The sequence below is a fragment of the Buceros rhinoceros genome, unplaced genomic scaffold (genome assembly GCF_000710305.1).
Source record: "Buceros rhinoceros silvestris isolate BGI_N320 unplaced genomic scaffold, ASM71030v1 scaffold17127, whole genome shotgun sequence".
Lineage (NCBI taxonomy): Eukaryota > Metazoa > Chordata > Aves > Bucerotiformes > Bucerotidae > Buceros > Buceros rhinoceros.
In genome coordinates, this window is record NW_010422925.1 from 13,106 (window position 1) to 22,594 (window position 9,489).

General features: G+C 35.6%; 1 protein-coding gene across 1 annotated transcript; it reads right to left on the reverse strand.

The window, feature by feature from the left end:
* Positions 1–3,779: 3,779 nt before the first annotated feature.
* On the reverse strand, positions 3,780–7,939 carry FGL2 (fibrinogen-like 2). The gene is made up of 2 exons (XM_010140244.1): positions 7,245–7,939; positions 3,780–4,486 (listed from the first exon to the last, which is right to left on the reverse strand). Exons 1-2 carry the CDS (start codon positions 7,861–7,863, stop codon positions 3,780–3,782), a joined length of 1,326 nt encoding a protein of 441 aa, XP_010138546.1. The 5' UTR covers positions 7,864–7,939.
* Positions 7,940–9,489: the final 1,550 nt, after the last annotated feature.

The following is a 9,489-nucleotide window of genomic DNA, read 5'->3' on the forward strand; positions in this document are numbered from 1 at the left end:
TTCTCAAAGTGGATCCTACTTCTCCATAAAAATCATTGGCTCCATGTCATTGCTTAAAATTGTGTAAAACCTCTTCTTTTTTACTGTGGAATTCTAAATGTTGGCCTACTATTTCAGAAGTGTAGTAATAAAAAGACTTACAGTTTGACTTGATTAAATGAACATAATTAGGTAATTGAGTATATTTTTTTCCAGTTATTGATTATTTTCCAAACCAATTCTTTTTTACTGAGATCAGAAAAATTTATGAACAAGGACTTAAAAAATAAAATTGATTCATATCCTGTTCTCATGACTTGTAGAAGGGTTAGATTTGACACATCATCTTAAAACATTGTTTTCTGTTTTCAGTTACCATTGTCAGTGACGGCCAAATTCACTTCTGGCAGAAGTATTATAACTCCGTAACAGTTTCATGAAGTTGTGTGTGAAAGAGATCAGTTTTCTGGATGTAAGAGAAAGTGTAAGCGGAATGTTTTGCCTGCGGATGATATTGCTCAGCCATTTTTCTTTGAAACGTGTCAGTGTCTTCAGGCCCGTGTAGATTGTATTATTTTTCTCTTATCTCCTGGAAAAAAGAGCACAGAACACATTTATAAAAAATGTGTTTCAAACCTCTTTCTCGGTGGAGTGGTATTTTGTTCTGTTCTTTCCTCTATGAAAGCTTGAAGCTGCATCGTTCCCGTTTCAATTTTTCTATGACATGCAAGTCATAGAAGCTAAGTAAATTTGGCACCTTTTTGTTTGTTTGTTTGTCTGATTTTGTTTAAATTATAAACACGGTGTTCTAGGTATGGATTGAGTACTATGTTAACTTCGTTCGCAAATAATCACATAAATGCCAGTTTATTTTTCACCAAATTGCCAAACTACCTGTTGTTTGCAAGTCACTCTCTGATTTTGACTGCAGGTTTTCCGTTAAAAACACCATTATGGAAACAGATACTTGCATAAAAAAGGAAAGAAAAAAAGTTAAGAATCACTGCTTTCAGATTTTTTTTACATTTCTTCTGTTTTTTTCTGATTTTTTTTTCTTTTTTGTTTAAGCAATGCAGAGAAAGCCAAGTCTGCTTGGCTGGTCACATTAAGCAGATGGGTTTGTGCCTTAGTTTTTTGGAAACAACCCAGAATTCTGCTAGCAAACTCGCTATTTGTAATCTTTTTCACTAAAATTTGCAGTTTAAATATTAGCAAGCCTTAAGCAGAGACCATATGCTTTTGTTGGTATAAAAAACTGTACGCTTTAATTTGGGGTATTACTTTTATTCCCAGGCTTTGATGAAACTTGCATGTGAAGGGTTGTGTGTAATACAAAAACCAGATGAGTTTGCTTCTCCTCTTTCATGTTAAAGATACAGGTTCTGTAAACTCTTGATTTTCTCTTCCAAAATACGAATAGTTTCAAAAAGATGTCTGAGATTTCAGCCTTTGGTAGTATCTGGCAGCTGAAGTGTCATAAAACAGATCTCTTAAGAACTACCCTTACTAGCAGTTTCTCTCCTGGCACTTCACATAGTCATCTTTGTTGGTCATCTGAAGTTACCTGTGTTTTCTTATCGCTTCAATTTTTACAGAAATCAAACAAGTTAGGAGAAACTTTTTATAGTCCCTGTTAACATCTATAACAGTCGTACAGCTTTAACAGTGTGACTTAATTTTATTACACCAAGGAAAAACAAAAATAACGCTTGCAAAAAGTAGATGGAGTTAGTTACACTTTATAAAATAGTACACACTGATGGAGATTCAGCTACAACAGTTCCAGGCAGGTAATATTCAGATTTGTGTAACAACATTACACTCCCCCTTTTTTTTTTTTAAAAAAAAAAAAAAAGAGACAAGGCTTTCATAAGTAATGTTAGTAACATTTGCTAATTCTGTTAAAATTTCTGCATTTTATGAGGTTTCCTTTAAACAGGATAAAAAAAAGGACCGTTTCTCTTCTAAGAACTTAGCAGGAAAAAGACATTTTCAAGTAAAAGCTTATAAATGCTGCAAGACATACTTAGCTAGTTACCATGTAATGAGTAAGAGCAAATTGTGCGTTTAATGCAAAATGATTAAATATAATCATACGCAATTAGATATTTGCTCTTCTAACCAATATTTCATAAGGGGGTTTTTTTGTTTGTTTAGACAATCCTTTTATATACCAAAATAAATATTCTATAGCTTCAAAACATGTTCTCAAGCAAATATTATATATCTTTCAATTAACATTTCCCATTACTCTTTAAAAGTGAAACAAAATAAACCAAATTACATTTCACACCGAAATATCTGTCAAAGTATTTACTACCTTAAAATATATATTAATATTTTACAATTTAGCAATTGTCACTGTTGCTCATTTGCATAACTTGTAACCATAGTAGTTCTTACTATCATCTTAAAAAAAGCAGTAAAGGTCATATTTGTAAAGTATTAGGTCAGGTGTATACTTTTTGTGCGTGTGTATGTCTCTTTAAACAAAAAAGGCTGTGCCAGCAAAGACCTGGTGAAGAAATACAGTCTTAGCATAGTTTATCTGCATCTCAAGATTGGCGTAAACAATATAGAAAAGAGCCTCTTGCTGGGATAAACTGCCTCTCCGCTCAGAACGTTGGTCACCGTAATTATAGACGTGTCCTTTGTAGGCAGCAGATACACGTAGTCAAATTTGTACTTGCAATCTGCAACACGAGCTTTAATAGTAGTATCTCTAATTTCACTTCCTGAAGTATTTGAGGGTTTGATTGTTTCATATGTTACATTGTAGAAGAAGCAGCTTTTTTACATATCCTCTTTTCTGTTTATAGTTTTCCAGTGGGTTGTCCATGTTTCTATGGCTACAAAAGGTGTACTCAGAAAATGAGTACAAAAGGTTCATGAGAAAGCGAAATGGCGCTGGAAACTCTTTTTGTACGTGTTTAGAGGCACTAATGCAAAGACATGGATTCTTCTTGATGTGTCTTCTTCCTACCTGTCTGCCTGCCTATATAAACGTGCAATAAGCTACATGATGGCTCTGTTCTCCCATAAACAAATAGGACCTTGAGCTTGAACAGAGGAAACAAAATGAGCAAGAAACGTCTTTCACTACATGCTCTCTGCATTATTTCCACTTGCTTTTATTAAGTTCCTTCACCAACTTCTTCGAATTATCTTTGATAAAAGGGATAAAATTTGAGGAATCAGCTTCATTTTCTAAGTTTTCTTCAAGGATTTTTTTGTGTCTTTGGGAAAACCATGTGGTCCTGTTTCCTAATCCTTTAAAAATAATAATTTGTAGTACCTTTCCTAATTATATTGATATTGCCATGGTGTACCTTTGAAGTTATGAAGGATAGATGATATAAAAAGTCAGGCTGTTTCAGAAGATTAATTTTCATTCTAAGAGTTTACAAATTTATATGTCATCACTTATACCTCTTGAGTTATTTTCAGGTTAAAATGTAGGTGTACATTTAGACACCATTTGCGAAAGACCATTTAAAAGTTTTAAATCATAACATCTGGTATATCACAGTCAGTAAAAGCACCAAAAGCAATGTTTAGGATATTTACATAACGATACCGAGACTCAAACCGTGTTAAGTTTTAACAGTAACTACTTAGAAACACTCATGCTGGTTTTAATACATTATATGCATCAAACCACTTTAAATTTTATGTGGACATATGTTGTTTTGTCTAGAACTATTTTATGCCAAATATAACTGAATAGTTGAATTCTGAGTATAACACTGAGTAAGTATAATTTTGAGTGCAATCCAACGCAAACTAGTTAAGATGTGAAATTACCGCACAAAACTTTTGGGTCTGATCATGATTTTTACTGATTTAAAGCCTTGCCTATATCCACTTGGAACATCATCAGAAATACCATGCCAGGTACCCCAGAAAATGCCATTGCGAACACCTTTGTATTTCTTGTGGTAGTATTTGCCATTGAGGTTGGCAGACAAACATGCATCAAACCACCAGCCAGAGCTGTAGTATGCTCCACAGTTTCCTGAAGGGTACCTGTCATTGTCCTTGTCGGGAGTTGAGAAGAACTTTTGGTCATGGTTGTAATGCTTGCTGTAGCGAAGGGCATCTCCTGCTGTGCCACTGTAGCCGTGAACACTTAGACGGTACTTTAGATGTTCGTTGGCCACGTAGAAGTATTCATATTTCGCGTACTCTCTGATACCATCGAAATCTTCAAGTTCAATTCTCAGTTGCATTTCCTGGCTCTTTGTCAGGAGGTGGATTTTGTCATTCCCCAGCCAAAACTCCCTGCTGAGGTTTCCAAAGCCATTTTTGTAGTCGTTCCAGGTTCTGTTAAAGTTCGTGCTACCATCCTGACGCCGTTGCAGCACTGTCCAGCCACCTCCGTGTGTTTGCATGTCGCAGTAAACTTCAAAGCTGTCATTTCTGGGGTCAGGGCTAACCCTATAGATTCCATTACTCCTTCTGCCTGCTGTGTAATGATCAGCACAATCTCGCTGCATTATTTGTATAACTGGTGGAAGAACAGATAGTGTTAGAATAAACACAATGTCAAGTTAAAAATAAGCAATATTTTTACCCAGACTGATGAGGCGTACAGAACTTGGATTGGAGAGACTTCTACACTGGAAATAGTGTTACAGCCAGTTCAGTTCTAGGGAGAAACAGGTTTTTTCCATAGGTTGACTTATAACAGATGCCACTTAGGATCCCTCCATCAGATAGATGTCCAAAAAAACCTGGTTTGAAGTACTTTTTGTATCAAAACTGCCCAAATGGGCACATTTTATCTGCTTTCCCTTTTCTCCTTTTCTCTGTTCTTCTCTTTATCCTTTCACTACCTCCTGTAAATTCAACCTGATTTCTTCAGTCTGAATTTCTGATGCTTCGTGTTTACCCATTTGCTGCGGTTTGTATTTAGAAGTGTACCATCACCCCCGTCTAAAATTTAAATCTTCATCTGGCAGTATGTCAGAGAAAAAGCTTTGTCCATATGGGAACAATTTGGCTCTTGTTCAGTTGACATAATTTGATGCAGAACATAACATCATTAGGAATGTTTCATGTGTTAGTGTTGACTGTACTTTAGGAAGCAAGGAAAAAAGTAATAAAATTGCCTCATCTATTGTGGTAATACTGTGATTCCTAGAAAGATAAAGCTAGAAAAGTGACAGTGCTTTCCTGTGTATGTACCAGTGCTGGCTTTATAGTAAGGAAAAGTTTTAGCACGTACCATTAACACGGGGTTTTCCTACCAAGGGCTGATGTATTTTATTCAGAAGAAAAATACCCCCAGGTTTTTGCGGCAGAGTGAAAATCCATTTTTGGTCCACAGTGTCATCCAGCAATGCCATTGTGTTCAACATCATGATTGTTCTTAAGTGATACAGATTGCTCTCAGGAGTTCTGAGTTAAGAGTAAACACCATAACGATCATTCCTATTGCAGATTTGAATTTACGGGCCTGTTGATTTGCAGGCTTGAATTGCATGTTTTCCCTAGAAAATTTAAACAATTAAACTACTCCTTGAAAAGGAGAAGTGTTCTCAGTCTGAGTTAGCGGACAGGACTCAGAACTCCTTGTTTGCCAGTACAGAAGACCGGACATCTGTGAAAGCATGAAGTATAGGAATCAGGTTTAAAACCCAAATCTAAATCCACAATAGCTTCTCATTTATTTCACTCAACTTCATGTAAGATCTTTAGTGACTAAGTTTCAGAGCATATGTTGATGGATGATATCCATTTCAGATAAAAGGCTTTTATAATCCAGTTCAACTCCTATTTCAATGAAGTTTTGCTGTTACTTTCAGTGGATGCAGGAGTAGCTCCTGTATAGGAAAAACTTGTGGCTGTTATCCTGCTAGTTTTCCTAATATATATATTGCTGCTACAAGCACTTTTAGCATCAGTTACTGTCAAATATAAGGAATATCTACATGATCATGCACTATGAACAGTACCTAACATTTCAGTAAGTGTGAGACATACCTAAAATTAATTTAGTCTGTTATGAAGTACTGTACTTTAATTTGATTCATTGCCCATTACCGATATACCAAATATCACTCGTTCTATTTTGTGAATGTTATACATCTGAATTAAATTGATTGATTTATACTGATTTATATCTGATTTAAGCTGGTTGTTGATATAGTAAAAACATTACCTTTATTATTATTATTATTATTATTAATTTGCTTTTCTAACACTTTCAAGAATTTCATCTGTACACACACTGTACATCTGCAGATTCTTTGATTTCCAGTATGGGTAGACAGAGAACAATTTTATTTTAAATGTGAATGCTAAGCAACAGAGGCTTAAAAACTGTAACACAGCCTGACCTTTCTCTGCTTTACCTCTAGAGAGCCCTGTCTTCATACATGTGATATCTAAGTGCTAAAATACGCTGACAAGCCAGTAATATTTCTTGTTTTCAAAGACTCTTATATAAAAACTTTATGACTTTAAAAAAGACCTCAATCTTCCCTTAATAATGGTCAACATTAGAAAGAAATTATTAGTTCTGTTTCTTGCATTTAATTGAGACATGTAAATAGTAAAAGTGTTTGTTAGTTATGACACCTGTTTCCTGGTTTATATAGCTTATGTATTAGATTCATGCTAAGGATTTGGTATTAAAATGATGGTACATGTGTTACCCACTTGACAAGAACTGTTAACAAGGTTTTTAGCTGAGCCTTTCAGATATTTGCTGTTGATAGAAAAATTATTTTGTTATCCATCTGTTAAAAAATTAACATTTTACTGGATCCGCTTGATGTTTAATAACGTCTAGCAAACCTTTTCAGAATAGTTGCAGTTTCGCATTGAAAAAACCCACATGCAGTTTTCTAAGGCAAACCTAGAGAAAATTACCCCTTTTCATCCAAGGAGAAAATATGTGTAGTTTAATGGTGTTTAATATCTTTAATGAAGGGTAGTATGATGTGAAATAAAGTTAATTTTTCATTTTTACTAATAGAATTGGGAAAAAAAAGTCCTTTGAAAGTTCATGGTTTAAATCGCACAATAAAATCCAATTCCAGGAGGAACTGAACACCTGCAGCTCTCAGTAACCCTCTAGTGGCAGCTGACACGTTTTACAGGAGTATAAATAAACACTAAAACAACAAATACCTAACTTGTGAAGTTAATAACACAGCTATTCAGTTAAAATATATTTAAAGTTTGGGGATTTTTTTACCTAAGATTTGTAAAATGCACAGAAAGCGTATACAGGCAGTAAGAATTAACAAGTTACATACCAGGTCTTGGCTGCATTGCTGGACATTTTGAAGAACATTTGTTATCGAGGCTGTTCACAACAAATGTCAAATTAGCAACTTTGCTGTCAACATAATGTTCTACATTGTTCATATTTATGAGGTTCATCTTCTCTAAACGGCTCTGCAGTGTCTGAATCTGGCTCTTTGCATTTTTTAAGCTAGTTGCCATTCTGTTAACTTTGGTTTGCAGTTCCTTTACTCTGTTATCTTGGATTTTGCTGTTTTCTACTGGAGTTTCTGCATTAGGTAGTAAGAATTCGTTACTACTGTCTCTTTCTTGGTTGTCATCTGCCTGCAGCTTGCTATCTTGGCAGCATTTCTTCAGCTTGTTTACTGCTTCTTTAAGGGTCTGTACTTCTTTGAGAGTCTTCTCAAGCAGTCTGAATTCTTTGGGTAACTGGATGGTCATCGGAGGCAGGTTTATCTGATATGGACAATCCTCTTCATCACATTTCCGATTAGGTTTGAGCTTTATAGGGCAAGTCTCAGTAACTTTTCCTTCTTTAGCATCCTCTTCATCTTCTAAAACAATTGCAAAGACATTTGTCAAAGCAAGGAGAGCTGTCTTCAGCAAGATGAAGTAAACAAGCAGCTTCATCTTCACAGAGAAACTAGCAGTATGAGGAAGTGTGCAGAAGTGCAACAACTTTATAAGGGCAGCTTGAATCCTGTGAGTTATCAGCCTGCCTACACTGTTCTCAGAAATGGGTGGGAGTGCTTGCATCACCAGTGATTAATAGCAGAGCAAAGTAGGTACTGCTTCCAAGAGTAGCACATTTCAGTGAGTATTTCTGACTCAGAACTATTGTATGTAAGAAAAATGATGAAAGGCATGTAAGCTGATGACATGCAGTTTAATTTCATTCCTTCTTGTAACATGGATTTTCTTTTCAGGGAAAAAAATCATTCGGCTCTGTGTTACAAGTCTTCTAACATCTCTTCCTTAATATTTCACTGCTCTAAAACTGCTTTTTGAAACCAGACTATAGTTTTACCACAGCAGGTGGAAAAGCTGAAAACCAGCCCCTTTCCCAGTTTGAGGTTTATCACAGCAATAGCTTCACTGACACTCAGTCTCCTTTTTCCTAAAACCTTTTTTAACTGTATTCATCAAAATTATTTAAAACCCAAAGCATGTTGAAACACACATATAGTTTTGGTTCCAAACTTATTATTTAAGAATAAGTCACAAAATAAGGAGGATGAGCAGTGCTTCCTTCTTCCCATTTTGCTTAGCACTGCTTAGAATATTTATCTGGACTATCCATGATTTGTATGGCGCATCACAGTTAAAATTCACCATTGCCTGATTCTGAGTACTTCCTCCCAAACCCTTCTAAGGGAAAGGAACTTCAGACATCTCCTCCCCTCCTTTGATGCATGGGATCCTAGCTGTTGGATTGATTGTCCAGAAAACACAAAGCAAATCCTGGTGTTCTGAATAACGTCCCGAATTCTAAACCTAAAGCAAGCCAGAGAGCTAGGGAAGGAGCTCCCATGGGCCCATCAGATTGGGGTATGCTTTTCTGTATTCCTATTTTTTTTCCCTCCTTTTCTTTTTATTGTGCCTTGTATCAGCTTTAAGAGTTGATCATGTAATTAGAGTAACTACTCACACCAAATGGAGTACTTCGGCTCTAGGTGACAACTGCCATGTATTTCCTCCCTTTTATTTTATAGCCACCTTTGCCATTCTCAGATGGTGCCTATGCAGCTCTAATGATCTGTGTCATTTCCCTTGTGCCCCAAAGCAACTCTGCATGGGCATGTCTCTATGCATTCATAGCTCAGTGAAGAGCCGAATAACTTGCTTGAGTAAGGGATTTTTACACCAGTTCTTGTTTAATTAGTCCAATCTTAACAGTTTATTTCCCTAAACCCTATTTGAAATTACTCATAATACAGATTAAACATTAAACACACATTAGTCACACACATACTCTACAAGTTCACGATCTCTGGAATGTCACTGGCTTTTGTAGAGGTCACAGACTTTATTGATAGTTACATTTGTTACAAATGCATCAAGCTGAAATGTCTGTTGCAGATGAAAAGTATAATTTTAATTTGTAAAATTTAAATTTTTAAGATTTTTATAAATAAGATCTTAATTTTTTTTTTCTATCAGTCCAAAACAAGGTATTTACAGACACTTGTTCTCCTGTATGGCTCCTACTGTCAAACTGAGGAAAGCTACACCAGCCTTTTTTGAAGGGCTTTGGAA

Bases quoted from the DNA above. Each gene is read 5' to 3' on its own strand.
- FGL2 (XM_010140244.1), bottom strand. From the start codon at position 7,863: ATGAAGCTGCTTGTTTACTTCATCTTGCTGAAGACAGCTCTCCTTGCT. The intron at 4,487-7,244 runs GTATGTAACTTG...TTCTTCCACCAG, and splicing joins AGCAATGCAGCCAAGACCTG to TTATACAAATAATGCAGCGA.